This window comes from Lycium ferocissimum, chromosome 3 (genome assembly GCF_029784015.1).
Source record: "Lycium ferocissimum isolate CSIRO_LF1 chromosome 3, AGI_CSIRO_Lferr_CH_V1, whole genome shotgun sequence".
Lineage (NCBI taxonomy): Eukaryota > Viridiplantae > Streptophyta > Magnoliopsida > Solanales > Solanaceae > Lycium > Lycium ferocissimum.
This window is the reverse complement of record NC_081344.1, coordinates 71310660-71334096: the sequence shown is the minus strand read 5'-3', so window position 1 is coordinate 71334096 and position 23437 is coordinate 71310660. Positions and strand designations below refer to the sequence as shown.

The 23437-nt window shown below is 34.6% G+C and overlaps 3 protein-coding genes across 4 annotated transcripts; 2 read left to right on the top strand and 1 right to left on the bottom strand.

The window, feature by feature from the left end:
* Positions 1-5118: 5118 nt before the first annotated feature.
* Positions 5119-5589, bottom strand: LOC132049067 (uncharacterized). Its single transcript, XM_059439726.1, has one exon. It carries the CDS (start codon positions 5587-5589, stop codon positions 5119-5121), a length of 471 nt encoding a protein of 156 aa, XP_059295709.1.
* Positions 5590-11466: 5877 nt separating this feature from the next.
* On the top strand, positions 11467-13415 carry LOC132051251 (probable galacturonosyltransferase-like 4). The gene is made up of 2 exons (XM_059442493.1): positions 11467-11793; positions 12434-13415. Exons 1-2 carry the CDS (start codon positions 11514-11516, stop codon positions 13249-13251), a joined length of 1098 nt encoding a protein of 365 aa, XP_059298476.1. The 5' UTR covers positions 11467-11513; the 3' UTR covers positions 13252-13415.
* Positions 13416-17071: 3656 nt separating this feature from the next.
* LOC132050668 (putative E3 ubiquitin-protein ligase RF298) lies at positions 17072-23373 on the top strand. Of its 2 annotated transcripts, none has more exons than XM_059442034.1 (4): positions 17072-17185; positions 18467-18510; positions 19668-21651; positions 22612-23373. In XM_059442034.1, exons 3-4 carry the CDS (start codon positions 19681-19683, stop codon positions 23059-23061), a joined length of 2421 nt encoding a protein of 806 aa, XP_059298017.1. In that variant the 5' UTR covers positions 17072-17185; positions 18467-18510; positions 19668-19680; the 3' UTR covers positions 23062-23373. The 2 variants fall into 2 exon arrangements, with proteins under 2 accessions (XP_059298017.1, XP_059298016.1); XM_059442033.1 differs by having other exon boundaries at positions 19653-21651.
* Positions 23374-23437: the final 64 nt, after the last annotated feature.

Genomic DNA, 23437 nt, shown 5'->3' with positions numbered 1-23437 from the left:
CCTAAACATCTAGAAAGGAGTTACTAACGTTAGAAGAATACGTTTGAATCTCCCGTAGCTTAACCATAGTTGTTGGCGTCTTAATATAGGTTGAAGTATTATTGGAGTAGCGTACACATATTGTGTGACGAATAAGCACTAAAGACCTTGTCCGATCGGAAGCACTTCGGCAGGAAAAAGCTTTGGCATGGGAGTTCGTGACACCTCGTTCCGCATCGAGGTAAAGTTACGGTTTGCTTACCTTATGGTGAGACTTTGATTAGCGAAGCGTATGTTTAGATGATATTGTCGGAGAATGCATATAAACCGCGGTATCAAGTTGGGTTAGATATTTTCTTAGGTTGGACCTTGTTGTATGATTTGGGGGATACACATCCCGTTGTGTTGTTGACTTATCTTGATCTATTTTTTTTTGTGCTCGTTGCCACTTGAGACATTGAGTATCCGTGACTAATGATATATCATGCTATGATATTGCGGTGTTTTACTTGATTGATATGGAGATGAGAATGGTGATTCCATTGTGGCTTTTTGTGTAGCCTTATTCGCCGATATTACTTGTATTCCATGTGCGGTACCCTGCTGATTGAATTGGTTTTTAACATTACATTTCATCATACTCATACGCATTTCCATGATACATTGATATATGCATGGTTATGGCACTAACGATGATATGAGAGAGTGTAGCCTCCGAGGTCTTTACGGGCAGAGGTAAAAGAGATAGTGTTTGTTGCCCGAGGTTTCTTGCCGGGAACGATGGAGTGTCCGATGCCCGAGGTCTTTGCCGGATCGCGAGAGTGTGCTCGTGATCCGAGGTTATATTCCGAGCGAGTGGTACATGGACTTCGCGGGTCCCCAACGGGTCATGATCGCCGAGACGTGGAGTTAAGCTCCGTCCGGACATGTTGCACAAAAACTCCATACGCATTGCATTCATCCTACATACATTATTGCATTGCATTATATCTTGGTTCCCGTTGATTGTTGTGATACTCCGTGATGTCTTGATTCGGATTGATTATACTAAGACAGCACAATCGTTTAGATGCTATAACATAAAAGATGACTTGTTCGTGGATATGGATTCATATTGACTTGTACTTGTCTGTTTATATGTTTTTCTTGCTGTTGCCTTTATATACGTTATCTAATCTTAGTCGGCCTATGATACCTACGAGCTCAGTGTTGTGCTCACATTATTTTCTTCACTGTTTCATGCGGTGTAGAGTTATTTCGAAGGTATGTTGAGTCTCACGACCCATGTTTCGAGGCATTAAGTCAAAGACGTTTGGGTGAGCTATCGTGAACTCGCAGTCTCTCCTTAGATTTCGTTGTTCTATCCTTAAACAGTCGTATCCGGGTTTAAGTTCCATATTCATTCAAATTGTAAACTTCTTGAAGTCCTGTATGAGTCTAGACGAGATTTGGGAATTTCTTATAATAAAAGTATTTATTACGCACGTTGTATCAAATTAAGGTAGTTATCTGAAGGGTTCGCCCACCAGGGAGGGTTAGTGTGGGTGCCCGCATGATCCATGATTTGGGTCGTGACAATACTCCGGAACACAAAGATAACTCCGTATCACAAAAGATAACTCCGTAGCACAGCATAACTCCGTAACACAGCATAACTCCATAAGACGATAACTCCATAACACATCATAACACCATGATATACATATATATATATCTTTGTGCCGGCCGTAGGCGGGACTCGAGAAAGATGCGAAAACGAATTCACACAGACGGGGAATAGTGAATAGCCATATGCATATAAAATCATCTTTTGAGACTCGATGAAAGTAAGTAATCAACGCCTCGAGTATTACAACGATAGCGATTAAGTTCTTTCTAAATGTCGCTACAAGTCGTATTAAGGGAAGTCTCGGGATCCTAGACATGTATCAAACCAATCCGAGCCCGCCTATGAAAGTTACGGACATTATTCGTTATAGAATCCTCTACGAACGTACCAAAGCAATCCGAGGCCGCCTATGAAAGTTACGGACATTATTTATTATAGAATCCTTTCGGAATAGGATCTCTCTATACATCATGTACTATCCAATCATACAAAAGACTCGAGGGCAATAGCTCGACTATATTAAGAATGCTAATATCAAGAAGTGAATAAGAGTCGTAAACATGCTCGGAACTTATGAATAAAGTTACCCCAAGGCTCGTATCGTATCTCACTTACATCTAAGACATGCCAAAAAAAGAAGGGATAGGCTTTACATACCTTGTCCGCTTCTGCTAATCCGAACTCAAGTCTCGGGCTCCCCAAGATCTACAACAACGTCAGTAGATACCAAACATTAGCTATAGGTACTTAGGAATCCAATCCTAAGTTAGCACTTCATTTATAGAAATTCGGGCAGCATTTCCTTTATAAATTCAACAGACCCCGAGAATTCAACTTGGCCAAATCATCAACAACAATACCAACAACCATATTAACAACATCAACAATTAATTCAAAACGTATTCTAACGTTAGTAACTCCTTTCTACATAATTCGACGGCATTTCATTTACATTCAATTCAACCACATACAATCAAGCCAACACCAATGATCACACGTTCAAGTACTAACCCGAGACCATTCAAACAAGACTCGAGAACACTTCGGACAACCCGCACAATATTCAAAACAGCCCAACCAATTTACAATGCAACCCGCAATCTTCCAAACTCGACAAGAACAACACAACACATTCTTTTCTTCCAATTTCATGAGCTATACCAATAACCACACGTTAACAACATCATTTACATAAATGCAAGAAACTATATTAACATTACATTAGCTTCTACAACGGCCCACAAACAACTCCAACTCCAACTCCAACTTGAATCCTTAAACCTTCATTTTCATCATAGAATCCACAACAACAACAACCCAAAAATACTAAGTAAATTTAGTTCATTCTTTCTACACAAAGCAGCCCCCTACACGGCCTCACATCAACATACATGGTTCCATAAATTTCATTCATTTCTACACACTACAACACGCACAAACCATCCATAATACACGAAAAGGAGATTAAACCTTACCTTTACCCCTTAAACTCTTCACTTGGCTAGGGTTTGTAAAGTGCAAAAATGAATGTTTTGATTGCTCCAACAACTACTCCACGTTACTAGGGACCTTCCAATTGGTTGGAATGCTAGAAGAAAATTATTTTTTGATCAATTCTCACAAGCCTCTTGCTTGGCTAGCCATGGCCGAAAGTTTCTCTTGCCTTCTCCAAGTTTCTCAAGTTTGTGAAGTGATGAATAAGTCTTGCTTTGTCATCACTTATCTATATGTATGACCCCTACAAGGTGGACACATGCCCCACTCATGGCTTGAGTCAATCAAATTTGGCCAAGCCATGGGTGGGAGCCCACACCCCACACGGCCACTTGTGGCCCTTTTCATGAAATAATTAACTTCTTAATCCTTAATCTTCCTTAATATTCCATACCAATAAAATTGATAAGCAACTTGGGCATTAAAACAAAATCGGAGGTTAAAAGTCTCTACCTCGTATCCCAAAATAGTCTTGTCCTTAACTTATCGCGATTGGCTTAAACTATCCCAATGTACAAAATACGGGATATAACAGAGAAAGTCACGAATTTGATCCCTGATAGGCCACTAGCCAGAATAATGTTCTTAATCTTGGAGAACAAACATATGAAATAACGTTGCAGAGAATGACCTATATATACATAAGAATAAGGTATATTTACAAAATATGACGATACTTTTCAGTTTACAAAACATACCAATAGATTTCTTACAAAACATATACAAAAAATTTGTGTATGAAAATTGTATGGAATATGTATATCTTGCTCAAAGCTTAAAAATTTCGATCAGAAGTTTTGCGTATGATAATTGTATGAAATATATATATATCTCGCTCAAGGCTTGGAATTCTCACATTTTTCATATATGAAAACTGTATAAAAACAGTATGAAATATGTATATAATTGTATATATAAATTTTGTACAAAGTTCATGTTAGGTTTTGAAAATTTAATACAATTACAACAACATTATATACAACTTCCATACAAATTTAATACAACTTTGAATCTCGCTTCGAAATTCGAATGAAATTTAATGCAACAACAACAACATTGTATACAAGTTTCATACAATATTAATACAAAATTTAATACAAGTTTGAATCTCGCTAATCTCAATTTTGAGAATTCTTTATCCCTTGTTTCCTACAGGTCTTATTCCCTGTATGATCAGGAAGATGCAAATTGGTGGTGGAGTGGCTTATTCTGAAAAAAATCATTTGGTACTCTTAACATAAAGTGTGTCGTTTTCACACACAGAGAGATGGAGATAGATTGAGTAATATCATCAAAAAATTCTATTAGTCCTCATGAATATATATTCACGAACTGCTTTTTCCGAATCTGATGGAAGTGTGGAGCGAGAACCTAGATTGAATAACTTAGGACAGGTACAAAGTTTTGGTGGGGTTTTGCCGGCAAGTATGGATGAAACAAAGCATCGGCGAGCGACTTATTTTTTTCCAGATCTGTGCAGATTGTGATAGAGAAGGGGAAGTGAAGGTCGGTTGTTTTTTTTTCCCCAGATCTGTACACATCGTATAGAGTGGGAGAAGGAAAGCGTGGGTTTTTTATTTTTCCAGATCCGTTATGTTTTGTAATTAAGTTGGTATGTTTTGTAAATAAGGAAAAGTATACTTATGTTTTGTAATATAGAGTTTTAAGTAGTATTATTAGGTCATTTTCCCGTCAAAAAATTATATAAGGAGATTTAATAAAGAAAATATTAAACTGTGACAAACTTTACTTGAATGCTAGTATTATACTGATAACATAAAATAATTCATTACACCATTGGAGATGGTAACTTAAATCGTGTGAAATATTTGAGCTTTTCCTTCCCCAATCCCTATTCATAGGTACGGTGTTTGAATCAATGAGGAGATTAAGAAGAGGCTAACCTATTTTTTTTTTTTTTGGGTAATTAACTTTTCATTAACCATCAAAGTGGAACTATCTCTCCCGGACTACTTACCATCAACAGACACCTTTTTCACTAATCTTTACCCAGAAAATTAAAACTAACACAGATACTAGAATTTACATTTACTAAGCAACACCTTTAAGTAACCTTTTGCCCTGATATTGCTGAAACATGCTACTTGTCTTGCCAACATCTCCACAGATGACTCCTTCTTTTCAAAGACTCTTGCATTTCTCTCAAGCCACACGGTGTGAATGAACTCAGCATAAATGAATTTGTATAGTTTAGCCTGAAAAGTCCTTCCTTTGGTGTAACTGATGACCCACTGGTGCATTTCAATCCAAGACCTAGCAGGGGAAGCTGGTATATGAAGCCATAGACTAATCCTTGCGCATGGGTGCGTAGTGAAGGCACATTCTGCAAAAAGATGATCTCTAGTTCCAGGCAACTGGTTCAATAAACTACACAATGGTTCAACTGGCATGTCCCAACTAGTCAACCTATCTGCAATGAGTAGTCTCCCATGGAACTGTAACCACATTGTAAAAATTGCTTTTGGCGTAGCAATGTTCTGGTGCATTAATTCTGTTACTTTATAAATGATTTGATTCAATAAATATTTATTACCTGTCAATACTGGAGTCATACATCTAAGAAATAGAATTATATGCATAGACAACATAAAGAATTGTTTTGACTAATTCTAATGAATTTAATATGTGATACTAAATTAGTAACAGGGGAAATAACACTTTTAGTCCCTGTGTTATTGCGTTATTCCTATTTTAGTCCTTGTGATATGTAACTAAGCATATCTTTAATTAAGCAATGTATGTGCTTTTAGTCCTTAGACGAACAAAACCTACATAAATCAACAGACAGTTAAATATTAATGAGGGCAATTCGGTAATTACATTAATTTTAATGCGGACCCCAAACTCTTTTGTCTTCTTCCTCCTTCAAATGGTTCAACCCCTCCACCAATGTTGGATAAAGTAAAGAGAAAAAGATCCCAATAAAACAAGCAAAAATGATTGCAGAAAAAAGAAACTTTCTTCTGCTTCATTCTTTCCTTTGATTTTCCTCTTTAATCTAATGATGTTGTGTTAGCATTCCTCATATTTCTCTTCCATCTTCCCTCTTCTTTTGCTATCTATTTTTCTCACTTTTACCCTCTTTTGTGACAATTCCATAATCAGTTGACACCTTTATTACTCTCTCTCTCTCTCTCTCTCTCTCTCTCTCTCTCTCTTTTTGGTTGTTGTTGTTGTTGTTGTGGTGTCTTGTTTTCATCTCTATTAAAAATCTCAAAAATAAGTGGGTCTTGCACCGACCCTTCAACAGGGTTTTTTGCCTCTTCGACTCCATTCATTTGAAGTCGGACATTTATATATTTATATTTTTGCTTGTGGGTCCGGGATTTGGGTGATGCATTTTGAGGTTTAAGCCATTTTTTCTTCTTGTTTTATGGGTTCAATTAGATTGAATCCAATTTTAGTGCAGAGGTTGACCCGTTTGAAGGAGGAAGAAGATAAAAAAATTGGGATTCACATCGAAATTAATAGTGTAATTATTTAATTATCTGTTGTTTTACTTGGTTTCTATTAGTGTAAGGACTAAAAGCAGACACATTACATAATTGAAAGTTAGATATGTTTAGTTACATATCACAGGGACTAAAACAGGAATAACGCAATAACGTCGGGACTAAAAGTGCTATTTCCCCTTAGTTACAATTTTACCAAAGTACCAATTAATGTGTCAAGCGATTTACCTATAATTACTAGCGTCTATGCGCGTGGCCGCGCACGGGCCCAACACTTTAGATTATAGTGCATCTATGTGTATATAGTTGTCTTTGAATGGTGATTATATATATATATATATATATATATATATATATATATATATATATATATATTATGTTCAAAGCACAATTAATATAACATTGTAGTTTGTGCTTCGTATCTAAAATTTTATTATATTAATGGTTGCTACGAATACAAAATCGACAAATTTATTAATATTTTTTAAAGAGAAGACTGTTTAAAAAGAAACTATTTTCGTCTCTTTGAGATAAAACAATAAAGCAATATTTAAGCATCGCCGATACTTTTAATTTTAATTCGATTAATTTGAAAGTGTAAGATACTTATTATTTTTTATCAAATTTTGATTTGGATAATTCTAATTTAAATTATTAAATTAATTTTACATGTTTAAAACAAAACAAAGTAGAAATTGATTTTCTATTTAAACGAAGAAATACTATTTTTTAATTTTTGGTAAATATTCTCGGTTTTAGCTCATTTTACTTGTCATGTTGTCTTTTGCATGGTTTTTTAAGAAAACGTCGATTAGAATTATGATTTGACTAAGTTACCTTATTCATTATTTGATTTCCATTTGATATATATTTTTCTACGACATTAATCTCTTTCACATTTATTGGAGTAAGAATAAAAATAAAAAAGTAATTAAATTCTATCTTATTTTAAAATATAAATATTTTAAGTATATTTATTTTAGTAAACATAACAAATAAATGACATGGCGGAATAATAAATACAATGACGAGCTTTAATAGCTAGATTAGATCTCAGGCTAATATAAAAAAAGAAAGAAAATTGTATGGTTTGACTACCTAACCTTTTGAAGAAAAGCAATTTCATTTGCTCCCACTAATGAATTGATACGCACGTGGCAATGAATCCATCATTATTGACTCAATGAGATACTTTAGAAATTACATGAATATTGTTTGATTTTTTAATATGGGGTGCATTTTTTTTTTTTTTGACATTATTAATTTGCACTATTTTTATGCATATATATATATATATACACACACACACACTATATTCAAAATACGATTAATATAACATTGTAGTTTGTACTCCGTATCTAAAACTTTATTATATTAGTGTTTACTACGAATACAAAGTCTGCACTTTTTTTTTTTACATTATTTTTTTTTAATATGGGGTTCACTTTTTTTTATATTGCTTGATTTTGTTAATATGGGGTCCACTTTTTTTATCGTGAGTTTGGAGATGGTGGGTTCCACTTTTTTACTTTTTTTTTTTTTTTTTTTATATATATATTGCTTGATGTTGTTTAGTATGGGGTCCACCCTTTATGGGGTGCACTTTTTTTTTTTGGACATTATTAGTTTGTACTATTTTTATGCATATAATATATATACATATATTATGTTCAAAACACGATTAATATAACATTGTAGTTTGTGCTCTGTATCTAAAACTTTATTATATTAGTGTTTGCTACGAATAAAAAGTCTGCACTTCTTTTTTTTAATATTATATTTTTTTTTAATATGGGGTTCAATTTTTTTTTTTTAATATTGCTTGATTTCGTTAATATGGGGTCCACTTTATTTTTTTCCATGAGTTTGGAGATGGTGAGTTCCAATTTTTTTTTCTTTGCTCGGTGTTATTTAGTATGGGGCCCACCCCTTTTTTTTTTTAAGGGACAACGGACGATGAAGCATGAGTCTAAACCCATGCTTTATATAGTTTCTTCCTTTTTTTATTTTTTTTTTATTTTCATTTTTTATATTGCTTGGTGTTATTTAGTATGGGGCCCACCCTTTTGGACATTATTAGTTTGCACTATTTTTATGCATATATATATATATATATAGACTATGTTCAAAATACGATTAATATAACATTGTAGTTTGTGCTTCGTATCTAAATCTTTATTATATTAGTGTTTGCTACGAATACGCATCGTGTTTAATATGGGGCCCACATTTTTTTTAACGGTGTTTGTGTTTTTAAATATGGGATTCACTTTTTTTTCAATATTGCTTGATTCTCGTTAATATGGGGTCCACTTTTTTTTTTTCCTCTGATTTTGGATGTGGTGAGTTCCACTTTTTTTTTTAAGGGAAAATAACATAGACTACCAACTTAAGACTCTTTATCACAAAATATAATGATACTTTTCCTTATTTACGGAACGTAACGACAATTTACGAAATATGACGGATTTGGGCTTTAGTACTGTACCACGTTTTGGGCTTTAGTACCGCACCACGATTTTGAAAAAAACCCATAGGTTCCGGTTCGAACCCACACGCAACAAAAATTTGAAAAAAATTCGCAAGGCGTAGTTAAATTTCGCTATGCCCCCAACGGCATACACTTGTGAAGGAATTACCAAAGTTATGCCGGACCCGCATACTTATGCCTTATGGGCGATTTAGCATAAGTATACGGTCCGCATAACTTTGATAATTCCTTCACAAAGTTATGCGGGCCGCATAAAAGTTTGCCCATTAAATTTTGCCTTATAAGGCAAACTTTTGTTATACCTTAAGGAAAACTTACGCCTGTGGGGCATACTTTTAGTTATGTTTTATGACACACTTTTAGCTAAGGCATTACTAAAAGTTTCCTTGAAAAGTTAAAAAAATATATATATATGCTTCAAGGGAAAGTCCCCCCTCTCGGCGTACTTTTAGTTGTGTTCATAAAAGTCCGCCGGAGCGTACTTTTAGTTGTTTAAGTAAAAAAGTCTCGCGAGGGGCGGACTTTTAGTTATTCATACAAGAACCATACATATTGCGTACAAACTATAAGATTTTATTATAGCCAACCAAACCAAACACGTAATGTTGATAACCAAATTCATATCAACTTTTCAACATTATTATTATTAAAATTGTACTCGCTTTTTCTCTTACTAAAAAAAAAAAAAAAAGAGTTTATACCGTCATTAAAAAAATATCACCGCCATAACATTGTCGACTATTTAATTTCCCTTTGGAATATTGCTACAAGTCTTCTTATCAGGGCCTTCTCGTACCACATCCGTCGCATGTCACCGTTGATTTCTTAAATTTCCCCTCGTGGAATGGTTTCATTCGTTTGGTAGCCGGCCTTCCCGGTGGTCTTTTACCATCCGGTGGCAACACAATCTCTTCTTTTACATGCCTCGGTATATCCCATGTACTTTCACATGGAAGAGGCACAACCGGTATTGCATATGTATCGAGGAAATTCTTATTGCGTAGTAGGCAAGAGGTATATTCCGCTCCATGTTGGTGCCTATACACTATAGCAGCCATAGCATGCCCACAAGGTATCTCATCCAAGCTTGAAATCTTCCACAAGTACACGTCCTAGCTCGAAGACACCGTGAACCTCTTAACACCATCAATCACCGTATGTAGAAATTCGGTGGAAGCTCGTACCGCAATCAAAATTACATTTGTACAAGTAATTCGAAATTATACACTAAACATACAACATATATACACATATTATAGAGTTTTCATACATATGACAAGAAAAAGAAGGATACAAGTTAATGGATTATCTTACGGTCATACGGTGTGATAATACCCCATTCTTGTTGATAATTTCTTGATACTTTTTAGTAAGATCTCGTGAATGTATTCTTTGCTTCTTCATTGTGCGTCGCATTGGGTTTTGGCCGTCTAATTGGGTTTTGTATAGGTTTGTAAGTATTCTACTGTTATATCTTGTAAACTGAAAACTGTCGTCGCGTTTTGTAAATATTTACTCTAAAGATGTATATATATGTATTTTGCCCTATTTTTAATACTCGATGTTGTTTAATATGGGGCCCACAATTTTTTTTTAAGGGCTTGATTAATATGGGGCCCAAAATTTTTTTTTTTTTTTTTTTACAATTTTTTTTTTTTTTTAGGGGTTGATTAATATCCACAGACGGACGACGAAAGTGCCCCCTACTCCCTCTTCTAAAGGATAGAAAAGTCAAGATTTTTTTTAATATTTTTTTTGCCTCATAATATGTAGTAATTCACACAATAGTTCTTTCTACGGATAGAATTAATTTTAGATAAGACAAATTGACAGGTTATAATTGTGGAAAAGAAAGAAGAGAAGTTGGGAAGTAATTGCATTCACTTAGCTAAGCCCCTCAAAAGTAATCATTGACTCAAGTTTATCGATGAAAGTGATTTACTAATTGCTCTGTGATAGATAGCACAATTAGAGAAGGACAATGAGTTATAATAAATTAGTATGATTTAGCGTAAATATTGTAGCACATAAATTAATAAGTTTTTTCTTAGACACATATATTGATTAAAATAGAAAGACAAACTCTTTGGACTTTTATTTGTCTCATAAAATGTGTATGCCAAGATTCATAATTTGACTTCAACATGTATCTTTTAGTTCTTTCTACAAATAGAGTTATTTTTAGATAAGACAAATTGATAGGTGCTATAATTGTGGAAATATTCATTTATCTAAGCCCCTCAAAAGTAATCATTGATTCTAGTTAATCCTTGAAAGTGAGTTACTAATTTACTTTGTGATAGAGATAATAAATAGAATTCTCGCCCTCACAATCTTACCAAACTCTATCCTTTATTTTTATTAATCAATCATTTATAACCTCTCCTAAACCTTCTCTTAACCTAGCCTCCAATGGCTGCTTCAACTTCCTTTTTCCTAATGCACTATTCTAAATGCAAGCTGCAGGATGGCCTTTTGGAGTTTTTTCCCTTCTTTTCATCTCCTTGGCCTCCTGTTTCTCTTCCTATTTGCAAACCAAATCTCCTTGATCACCACTACAACCACAACTATCACCACTACCACCACCACCACCAGCAGCGTCCGCGTTGGTGTCATCTTGAAACCAACCTTCCTGCATGTTCCCATCTTTCGGGAGGCACCCGCTTTTCGCAACGGGAGGGACTGCGGTTCATCGGCCGCCGACCGTATTCATGTGTCCATGACCCTTGATGCTAATTACTTGAGAGGTACTGTCGAAATGTATGATCACCTCATTTAAAAAACTTGAACAATTTTAAGTATTACATCTTTAGTTACTTTATAATATTATGTTTGTAAACGTCTCTCATCAGTGGGCCCCATTATTCTTTTCTGAGTTTACATTTATGCACTAAATAGTGCAAAAAATATTTATACAATTAGGTCACTTTCACTAAGAAAATAGAAATTAACTTTGAAATTCGTAGCTAAATAGTCCGTAACTAACATGATTTTTCGATATCTGTTGCTCAGATTAGTCATGGATTTTTGTTGTTTAGCAACAAAAGTTGTCCGTCGCAAATTCCTATTTTTGTTGTGTTGTAAGTTAATTATTATAGGTAAATTTCTAAGATGAGCATTAATTGGAAACTTGATTAAAATAGTAACTAACCTGCTACAATAGGTCAAAACAACAAACAATAGAGTAATTCTTTTTCCATCGCTAGTGTATATAATTAAAAATATCCTTCTTTTTCATGTGTCAACACGTAATTATATTTTTTAGCTTCTTGTGTAGCGATGATATTTGACCTTGAGATTTTCTTGCCCACTCGAATACCATGCATGTTGTGTGACCACATAAAAACAATTCAACGTTAATTACTTAATTATAAGATGTCTCTGCAGGTACCATGGCTGCTGTGTTATCCATCCTACAACACTCAACATGCCCAGAAGATGTCATGTTTCACTTTTTATGTGTAAGACATGAACCTGTGGTATTTTCTAGCATTAAATCCACTTTCCCTTACCTCAACTTCAAGCTCTACAAATTTGATGCCCACAGGGTCCGTGGCCTAATTTCAAAATCAATTCGTCAAGCCTTAGACCAACCATTAAATTATGCGAGAATTTATCTGGCTGATCTTATTCCGATGGATGTGAAACGCATAATTTATCTTGATTCTGACATAGTTATCGTTGATGACATCGTGAAATTATGGCAAGTTGATCTTGGTGACAAGGTACTAGCCGCGCCTGAATATTGTCAAGCGAATTTCACGACTTATTTCACCGATTTATTTTGGGACGATCCAGAATTTTCGCGTACGTTTGAAGGGCGAAAACCGTGCTACTTCAACACGGGAGTTATGGTGATGGACGTTGATAAATGGAGGCATGGAAATTACACGCAGAAAGTCGAGGATTGGATGGTTATTCAAAAGCAAAAAAGAATATATCACTTAGGTTCTTTGCCACCTTATTTGCTAACCCTAGCTGGAAATATTATGCCAATTGATCATAGATGGAACCAACATGGATTGGGTGGTGATAATATTGAAGGTAAATGTAGGAGTTTGCATCCTGGGCCAATTAGCCTATTACATTGGAGTGGTAAAGGTAAACCATGGTTGAGATTGGATTCAAGAAAACCATGTACTGTTGATCATCTATGGGCTCCTTACGATCTTTATCGTTCCTCGAGGCATTCTTTCGAGGAGTGATGCATATCGAGCATGCATGCAGACAAAGGCGGATTCTGAATTTAACTTGAAGGGTTCAGTATTTATGTTCTTGTTACTACCGGACCATTATTGTACTTCTAACATTATGGGGTTCATAATGTACTATTTATTGAAAATTTAGTGATTTTTCTCATATATATATATATATACAAGTTTCGAGTAAACAATGACATCCTGGTTCAATAGAACTCCAAACTTTTTAACTAGGCCCGCGTATATAAAATAGGCAAAGACGAATCTAGAAGTTTCAACTGAACCTAATTATTGCTTAATTTCGACACGAACTATGCATACATATGTAGAAACAATGAATAACTTTACCAATTAATACATAAAAAGAACTCTGGTTGTTCCCAAATATTTTCCTAGTGTGTTGGTTTGTGACTGTCAGGGGGTTCGGAAAACCAACTACGTTTGCTGGTCTCTTTGTTTCATTTTGTCGGGGGGTTCGAAATTGGGGGTCAAATTACCAAGATTTTATGTATGAAACTTGGACACAAGTATCTTCAAATCAACATATTTTTTGAAGTATAATCTACATTTTGTAATGACAAGGATTGATTTGACCCAATTATTAACGTTGAGCAAATCTAAAATATTTTGCATAGTTCACGGGCAAGTTTGAATTTTCCCCTCTTTAATTTAGTTAACAGCATAATAGAAACATCCAACCAAGCTTAGTGATGTTAAGACTTTTTGTTAGTATAACCATCCAGTATTCATTATCTGTTGACCAAACTAATCAAAATGCGAGCTGCATAGGGCCTGTTAAAGGAGTGAGCATTCTCTATCAGAGATTTCTTCATTCCCAAAACTCAAATTCGATACCTCTAGTTAAGAGAAGAAGAATCTCATTCATCCTACTGCACCCGACAAATACAATTAATATAAACTCGTAATATTAAGATTTGATGTGACGTTTTGGACACCAAACTATTCTTCGTAGTGGTTTTTTAAAAACAAATTTGTAGAAAAAAAAGGTGACTTAAACTAGTCAACAATGCCTAAAACCCATGAGATTAGCATCATATACAGTTCAGTGATACTGATATTGATTTGCACCAAGCTCATTATGAAAGGTAAAACGCACTTTACAATAGCGATTAATCATATTAAGGAATTCCATTTGGAATAAAATGATTCCTACCATTTTACCCTTTTTTTAAAAAAAAAAAATTGTGATATCTTAGAAGATTGCAACATCTTACCACTTCTTTTAATGGTCGTGATATTTTATGTAATAATTCATCTGTTAATTTTTACTTGTCGCGTTTCGCTTTTCGAGAGTTAATTTGATTAATTTTGGAAAAATTGAATTATATTAATTTAATATTTTAAAATTAAAATTTAGCTATTCAAATATTATACCAAAAATACTATTCTTCCGTCCTAATTTATGTGTCTTCGTTTGACTGGGCACACAGTTTAAGAAATAAAAAAGACTTTTGAATCTTGTGATTTTAAACTTGGCATGTAGGGATGTTTAAATTGTCAACTTACTAAATAGAAAAAACAACTCTTTTGGGCAGGCCAAACAGAATTGTAAAACGCTTAAACTGGGCCCGAGGAGTATAAGTTCCCATTCTTCTCATATATTAATATGATAAAAAAAAATATCTTAAAATGTTAGTCAAAATCCATGTAATTTGACTTTCGAGAGGCGAAACATGACAAGTAAAAAACGAACGGATGTCGTAATAAAGGGAAAATTTATAAATCAATAGAGAGACACAATGACCTAACTAACCCTGGTTACAAAGGGTTAAGTTAACCCACAGTTACACACGATTCCAACCCGCAAAAACACTCCACCATTGTGCACTCTGTAGCCTACAAAGAACCCAAAATAATAATAATAATAATAATAATAATAATAACAATTAACCTCTTTGCAATTTTCCATTGAAACATCATCTTTGTAAGTGACCCATTTGATCAATTCAATTAAAATTTCGATATCTACACATAGTTCACGGGCAAGTTTGAATTTTTTCTCTTTAATTTAGTCAACAACATAATAGAAACATCCAACCAACCATAGTGATGTTAAGACCATTTGGTTAGTGTAACCATCTAGTATTCAGTATCTATTGACCAAACTAATCAATATGCGAGTTGCATAGGGCCTGTTAAAGGAGTAAGCATTCTCTATCAGAGATTTCTTCATTTCCAAGAATCAAATTCGATACTTTTAGTTAAAAGAAGAAGGATCTAATTTATCCCAGTACACCCAACAAATATAATTAATATAAACCTCATAATACTATGATTTGATGTGACGTTTTGGACACCAAACTATTCTCGTAGTGATTTTTTAAAAATAAATTTGTAGAAAAAAAGGGTGACTTAAACTAGTCAACAATGCCTATAACCCACGAGATTAGCATCATATACAGTTCAGTGATACTAATATTGATTTGCACCAAGTAGGCTCATTAAGAAAGGTAAAACACTTTTAATATCTTAGAAGATTCCAACATCTTACTACTTCTTTTAATGATCGTGATATTTTATGTAATAATGCGTCTCTTCACTTTTACTTGTCACGTTTCACTTTTTGAGAATCAATTTGATCAATTTTAAAACAATTGACTTATATTAATTCAACATTTTAAAATTAAAATTTAGCTATTCAAATATTATACAAAAAATACTATTTTCTCCGTTCTAAATTATGTGTCTTCGTTTGACTGGGCACACAGTTCTAAGATTTTTTTTTTTGAATCTTGTGATTTTAAACTTGGCATGTAGAGATGTTTGAATTGTCAACTTACTAAATAGAAAAAAGCAACTCTTTTGGCCAAACCAAAAAGGAATGTAAAACACTTAAATTGGGCTCGAGGGATTATAAGTTGCAATTCTTCTTATATAATAATATAATGAAAAAGTATATCTTAAAATGTTAGTCAAAGTCCATATAATTTGACTCTCAAAATCTAAACGTGACAAGTAAAAATGACCGGGTGCAGTAATAAAAGGAAAATTTATAAATCAATGAAGAGAGACCCAATGACCTAGTTGTTTTAGAAGATAACGACCATCTGACCACTTCTTTTAATGATCGGGGTACCTTATGTGATACTCCTTTCATTAAATTTTTACTTATCACGTTTCGCTTTTCGATAATCAATTTAATTAGTTTTTCAAATCAAAATTTAAATATTTAAATATTATATAAAAAAAATACTCCCTCCGTCCCAATTTAACTTCCTTAGTTTGACGGATCACATAGTTTAAAAAATAAAAAGAGTCTTTTGAATCTTGTGCCTAAATTAAACTTAAGTGTAATGTACTAATGTTTTTTATCCCGTGTGTTTAAATTTGCCATATACGATGTTTGAATTGCTATCAAATTATTAGATATAGAAATAGACACTCTTTCCTAACAGATCAAAAAGGAAAGTAAAATACTGAAATTGGGCGAGAGAGAGTATAAGTTACAATTCTTCTCATATATTTATATGATGAAAAAATACATCTTAAAATTCTAGTCAAAATTCATATAATTTGACTCTCGAGAACCGAACAGTGACAAGTAAAAGCGAACGGAGGGAGTAATAAAAAGAAAATTTATAAATCAGAGAAGCAAAATGCGACAAGTAAAAAGCTAACGGAGAAAGTAATAAAAAGAAAATTTATAAATCAGAGAAGCGAAACGTGATAAGTAAAATTGAACGGACGGAGGAGTAATAAAAAGAAAATTCCTAAATCAATAGAGAGACACAATGACTTAACTAACCCTGGTTAAACCAATATCATCAAAAAGTAACCAAAGACAAGGGGTTAAGTTAACCCACAGTTACACACGATTCCAAGCCGCAAAAACACACCACTATTGTACACTCTACAGCCTACCAAGAACCAAAAATAAAAAATTAACCTCTTTGCAATTTTCCATTGAAATATCATCTTTGTAAGTAACCCTTTTGATTAAAGTATTTTTTTTTTCTTTTTTTGGAATATATTATTTTTAAAAGTGTTTCAAGAATCCCACAAAATACCTAAAAATATGTATTTTTTGGATACCTTTTTGATTAAAGATTGAATTTTTACTGTATCTAGCTTTGCTCTTACAATTTTTTTTTTTTTTGGGAATATATATTATTGTTAAAGTGTTTGAAGAATACCACAAAATGCCTCAAGAATGTATTTTTTGAGTACCCTTTTGATTAAAGATTGTAGTTTTGCTCTATCTAGTGTTGTTCTTACATGGGGTTTATCAAAAATCTGTTTTTTTTTTTTTTTGGAATATATATTATTGTTGAAGTGTTTGAGGAATACCACAAAATGCCTCAAGAATGTAATTTTTTGGGTACCCTTTTGATTAAAGATTGTATTTTTGCTGTATCTAGTGTTGTTCTTACATGGGGTTTATCAAAAATCTGTTTTTTTTTTTTTTTTTGGAATATATATTATTGTTGAAGTGTTTGAGGAATACCACAAAATGCCTCAAGACTGAATTTTTTTGGATACCCTTTTGATTAAAGATTGAATTTTTGCTGTATCTAGCTTTGTTCTTACATGGGGTTTATCAAAAATCTTTTTTTTTTTTTTTGGAATATATATATTATTGTTAAAGTGTTTAAAGAATACCACAAAATAGCAAAAAAATGTATTTTTTGGACACCCTTTTGATTATAGGTTGAAAATTTTCTTGTATCTAGTTTTGTTCTTACATGGGGTTTATCAATTTTTTTTTTTTTTTTGGGAATATGTATTATTGTTAAAGTATTTCAAGAATACCACAAAATACCCCAAGAATGTATTTTTTGGATACCCTTTTGATTAAAGATTGAATTTTTGATACTGGTTTTGCTCTTACATGGGGTTTATCAAAAATCTTTTTATTTTTATTTTTTATTTATATATATTATTGTTAAAGTGTTTCATGAATACCACAAAATACCCAAAAAATGTATTTTTTGGATACCCTTTTGATATTTAATTTTTGATGTATCTAGCTTTGGTCTTATATGGGTTTATGAAAAAAATATTCTTGATTTTGAGTTACTTTGGGTTTCTATTAACTTATTGGCTTCTTATGGGTTTTAAGCAAGATTTTGAGCTGAGGGTTTCTTGGGTTTTATGTTTGATTTGCTTGTTGGTTGAATACTGTTTAATTATTTCTTTGTTTGTTGCAAATTTTGAGTTATGGGTATTTTCCCCTTTGATGTTTTTGAGCTTTTTGTTGCAGAAAACTTGATTCTTTGGCAGCTTCACCTGTACTGTGTCACAGAGGTATGCTTGTTTTCCATTTATTTCTGTAACAACCCGTTAAAGACACTTGAACTGCGACCTATTCCAATTGAGCACCTGAACACATCATAAGGTGTTCCTATTAGACGCTTTTGGCTCAATTTTTGAAAAAGTTTTTGGGCTTTTTCTCAAGTGCACGTTATGCAGATAAAATGAACCACTTAAAATATGTCATCTCCTTTAGTTATGGGCATTAGCCCCTCAATAAGTCGTAAAACCTCATGCATGTTGAGGATGATATGTATAATTAAAGGAGGTGACATATTTTATGCGGTTAATTCATCTACGTAATGGGCGTTTGAGAACACACGCTGAAGCTTTTCCAAAATTTGAACCAGAAGTGTCTAATAGGAACACTTTTATCATGTGTTCCAGTGCTAAATTGAAACAAACTGTAGTTCGAGTGTGTAAATGAAATGAAATTTACTAGCAAGTTTAAGGGCTGACGATATATTTTGCCCTTTTTTTTTTGGTCCTTATTCAGATCATCCTGTGAGAATCTTTATATGTAGCCCCTAGTTTCTATTAAAAGAGCAAATGTTGAGTATTGAAATAAAGCTGAGTGAATATAGAGGCTTCTATACGACTCTAACTTATTTCGGAATGAGGTTTAGTTGTCTTTAGATAATCAAGAAGTTCTATATTTCAGTCAATGGAAAATGTATCCCTTTGTTTTTCTTTTTTGTCTCTATTCGATATGAAATGAGCTTAAATGAAGAAGTGGAATTCAAATACCTGACCCCAACTTGTTTGGGACTGAGGTAGCTTTTAGCCGAAATTGTCTCTTATCTATGAGAGTAGGTCTATTTTTGTCACCCCGAGCATCTTTACTCCCTTAAGTTTGCTAAAGTGGAGCACCTAATGGTCCAACTAACAGAATGGACTCAAAAACTGATGGTGACTACTAAAAAACACGGAAAAAATCGACCGACTTTCAGGTGGACCGAAAAACCAACCGAACTTGGTCAGGTTTTTAGCGCCAAAAACTGGGAAAATAAAGTTTCTAGCTGTTGTTGTTGTGGTCCCTATTCTATAGTTTCTAGGTTTTTGCTGCTACGTTTTCTTTTTATTTTTTGTCCCCCCTGTGCCTACCACATTTTTTTCTGAATGGCCTTCCGCTGCAGCATTGGGAATTGCAGATAAAGATCCTTAATGATCGTTGAAAAGATAATGCACATGGGTGATCATAAAAACAGTGATGGTGCCAATGAGAAGTCACTGGTAATTTCAGCCCAGGAAAAAGGAAGTAGGAACAAGAGGAAGTTCTTATCCGAGTTTCCTCTAGACGTTCCTATCGATACTACCCCTGCTCTGTCCCTTACAGAATTTCCAAGATACGACTTATTAGAGGAAAATGAGAAACAAGGAGTGGAATCTTTACAGCATGCTGATTGGGATGATACAATAGCCTGTCAGCTAATGGAACTTCTCTTTCACAACTTGTCTGCAACTTTCCGTAGCGCGATCAAGCGGATTGTTGAATGTGGATATAGCGAGGAAATTGCTGAACGGGTTGTTTTGAGGAGCGGCCTTTATCACGGTAGCAAAGATGTTGTATCGACTATCGTTGATGGTGCCTTGGCTTTATTAAGTAGGGAAAAAGAATTGGATACCTCTACTGCATCTCTCATATTCGAGGATTTAAATAGCCTGGTTGAGTACACGATGTTGGAGATGATATGTGTGCTGAGGGAGGTTAAGCCAGATTTTACCGTTGCAGAAGCAATGTGGTGTCTGTTGATATGTGATTTGAACCTGTTACATGCATGTGCCGTAGAAGGAGATCTTCTAGGCGACTTATGCAGTTTGGAAAATCCAAGAGAAAGCTCATCTGTTTCAAAACTTGCCCAACAAAAGGAGGCTTCTGAAGCGACTCAATCGGACCTGGATAAACTACAGTTGTCAAAACCTGCAACGCACTCTGAAGTTCCTTGTGATGATGCAGTCACGCAATTGTCTAATTCTATATACTCACATCTTCATGAAATGGAAATTACAGTGAATGGAAGTTCAGCTGTTCTTCCAGTAGCAGGAAGCAAGGCCGCAGGGGTTAGCCGGGAGAATATATCTCTGTCGAAAGCAGCAATTTTAGAAGACAAAGGCAGTACTGGGAGAAAGGCGTCATCTCTGAACTCCAAGAAAGATATGCTTAGGCAAAAGACATTTCATTTTGAGAAAAGCTATAAAGGTCGTATGGGTAAGGGTTCCTTCAAAGCGAAACTCACCGCATGGAGCAGTATGGTTTTGGACAAGACACTACTGAACTCCGAATCTTGTTCTTCTGGTCTCGTAATGAAGGGTACTTATTCTAAGGTAATTACTTCAGTTAAAAGCAATGGCCCTTTAGCTGAAGGCGGTTCTCATAGTTCAAGCACCACCCCGTCCATTGCACCTTCAAGTGAAATTGCTAGTGCGCGAGCAACCCAAGATACTGTTTCTGCATTACCTGCTGTAAACACAGCTATCCCTGCATCACCAGCCCCGGAACCTAAGTCTTCCTCAAAGACCCCAGGCAGCAGTCCTGCCTCTCCTAAAGTTCTAGACTATTATGCTGGTATCCCATACGATGAGTCTTTGGGAAAACATGTCCCACAAAATGAGAAAGACGAAACTATATTGTTGCGAATCTCCCGTATGCAGACACTGCAGAAAGAGCTCCAAGGGTGGACTGATTGGGCCAATGAGAAGGTTATGCAGGCTGCTCGGAGGCTTGGCAAGGACCAGGGGGAGCTCAAAATTCTGAGGCAAGATAAAGAAGACGCTGAGAAGTTACACAAGGATAAGCAAATGCTGGAGGAAAACAACATGAAGAGGCTTACCGAAATGGAGCATGCGTTGTCAAATGCCAGTGGCCAGATTGAGATGGCTAATTCTACTCTTCGTAGACTCGAGGTGGAGAATGCCGTGCTAAAGAAAGAGATGGAGGCTGCGAGGATGGATGCCGTGGGGTCCGCTACGAACTTCCACCAAGCTCTTGCGAGGGAGCAGGAGATACTGAAGAAGTGCCAAGCATTGGAGATGGAGAAGGGTGAGCTGCAGGACGATTTCTCAAACCTGAAACGAGAAGCAACTCGCTTTGAGCAGGAACTTGAGAGAGCCAAAAAACGCCAGAACCAGTTTAAGGTATGTTTTTGTAGGAATAAAATTTCTTTGCCTTCTTGATTGAGGTCTTAACTGTTTAGAAATAGTGTTAGTATATACTGGAGAGAATGACGAAAATGGTCCCTTATCTTTGGTAGTAGGTTCAAAATAGTCCTTTAAGTATCACTTGAGTAGTTTTTGTCCTTTAAGTTTGCCAAAAATAAGCACTTCTCCGTCAGATATTTACCAAACTCTGGTTGTTAAATTTAATTGGATGTGTGAAAATGAAAAATATTAATCGGAACTCACATTTGGAAGTACATAATTTGTAGTTTATGTCATTTTTGGTCTATTTCAATAGTCTGGTGCAACTTTTTGAGGTGCAGTTTTTGTTATTGTTGGTCTTTTCTTTCTTTATTTTTTTTTTTTTTTTTTTTGGGTGTGTGTGTATGATGGTGTAGCTTTTTTATGTTGTGGTTTCTGGAATTTTGATGGAAATATCTGGCGTTGAGTTTTCCATAGTTTTGGTTAAATTTAACAATTAGAGTTTGGTCAATATTTGACGGAGACCAAAAGTGCTCACTTTTGGCAAACTTAAAGGATCAAAACTGCTCAGTTGATACTTGAGGGACTATTTTGAACCTACTACCAAAGATTGACCATTTTTGTCATTTTCTCGCGTATATAGCATACCTTTTTGTACAAAGCTAGTAGGGTTTTTAGGCCATGAATGGAGTTGTTGATACACTAATGTTTAGCTCGTCTTTTGAATTACTTTGAATTTCCGGTAATAGTGGCTCCAGCATATATTCAAGCAGTCCTCCAATTGATAACATATTTTGCAATCCGATGTTCTTTCTTGTATAAGCTAGCCCATCAGAAGAAACCTGTATTATTTTTTTTGAAAATGATTTAATTTATCCAAGTTATTTACCTTTATGTGTTGCACACTTTCAATTTGCACGATAAAAACATAAGGCGCTGTATATTTTCTAATTGCAGGATCTGTCGCAGCAGCAGAAGAGGGAGAAACAAAGGTTTATTCAGCAGGCTGATTCCTTAAAGGCTGAAAGGGTCAAACTCGGAGTTCAGAGTAAAATGGAGGAGGATAATATTATAGAAACGGCAGAGAAAAGCATGCGAAAATGTAAAGAAGATATCCTAAAGCTTGAGAGTGAAATCTCTCACTTGAGATTTCAGTCTGAAGGTTCAAAAATAGAGGCACTCAGAAGAAATGACAATTTTGCCCCTGCAAGTGTGAAAAGCGAGAGGGAGTGTGTTATGTGTTTGAGCGAGGAAATGACAGTGGTTTTCCTCCCGTGTGCTCATCTGGTTCTTTGTGAACAATGCAACGTGCTTCACGAAAAGCAAGGAATGAACGACTGTCCTTCTTGTAGGACACCAATTAAGAAGCGGATTAGTGTTAAATTTGCTCGTTCTTTTAGACGTTAGCACCTTCAAGATGGCGAAGGGACAGAGGACATTTTATCAATTCATATTGTCCCTTTTTTCGCGGCCTTTGTCATGCCTTAGCTGAATTAGTTGATACAGAAGTGCAAAGGTATAGATAGGTAGAAAGTAGTATTAAAGGAGCGTAGAATAAGAGGGAACTGCCTGATGGGCCTGTAAATTTTTGGTAGAAGTTTAATTATCAAGTGTTAGATCTTATTGTACTTTGCAGGAAAACTTGGTTCTTTTACATTACTGAGTTAATCCTGATTTTCTCCAATATCTTATGTATAATGAGTTCTTTTTGTTTGTTGATTTCAGTTTCACAGAGCTACACCATTTTGAGTAGGACTATAACACTCACTTGAGAATTTATTTG

Coding starts and splice junctions, on each gene's coding strand:
- LOC132050668 (XM_059442034.1), top strand. CDS start 19,681: ATGATCGTTGAAAAGATAATGCACATGGGTGATCATAAAAACAGTGAT. Junction 21,652..22,611: donor AACGCCAGAACCAGTTTAAG/GTATGTTTTTGT, acceptor TTCTAATTGCAG/GATCTGTCGCAGCAGCAGAA.
- LOC132049067 (XM_059439726.1), bottom strand. CDS start 5,589: ATGCACCAGAACATTGCTACGCCAAAAGCAATTTTTACAATGTGGTTA.
- LOC132051251 (XM_059442493.1), top strand. CDS start 11,514: ATGGCCTTTTGGAGTTTTTTCCCTTCTTTTCATCTCCTTGGCCTCCTG. Junction 11,794..12,433: donor TGATGCTAATTACTTGAGAG/GTACTGTCGAAA, acceptor ATGTCTCTGCAG/GTACCATGGCTGCTGTGTTA.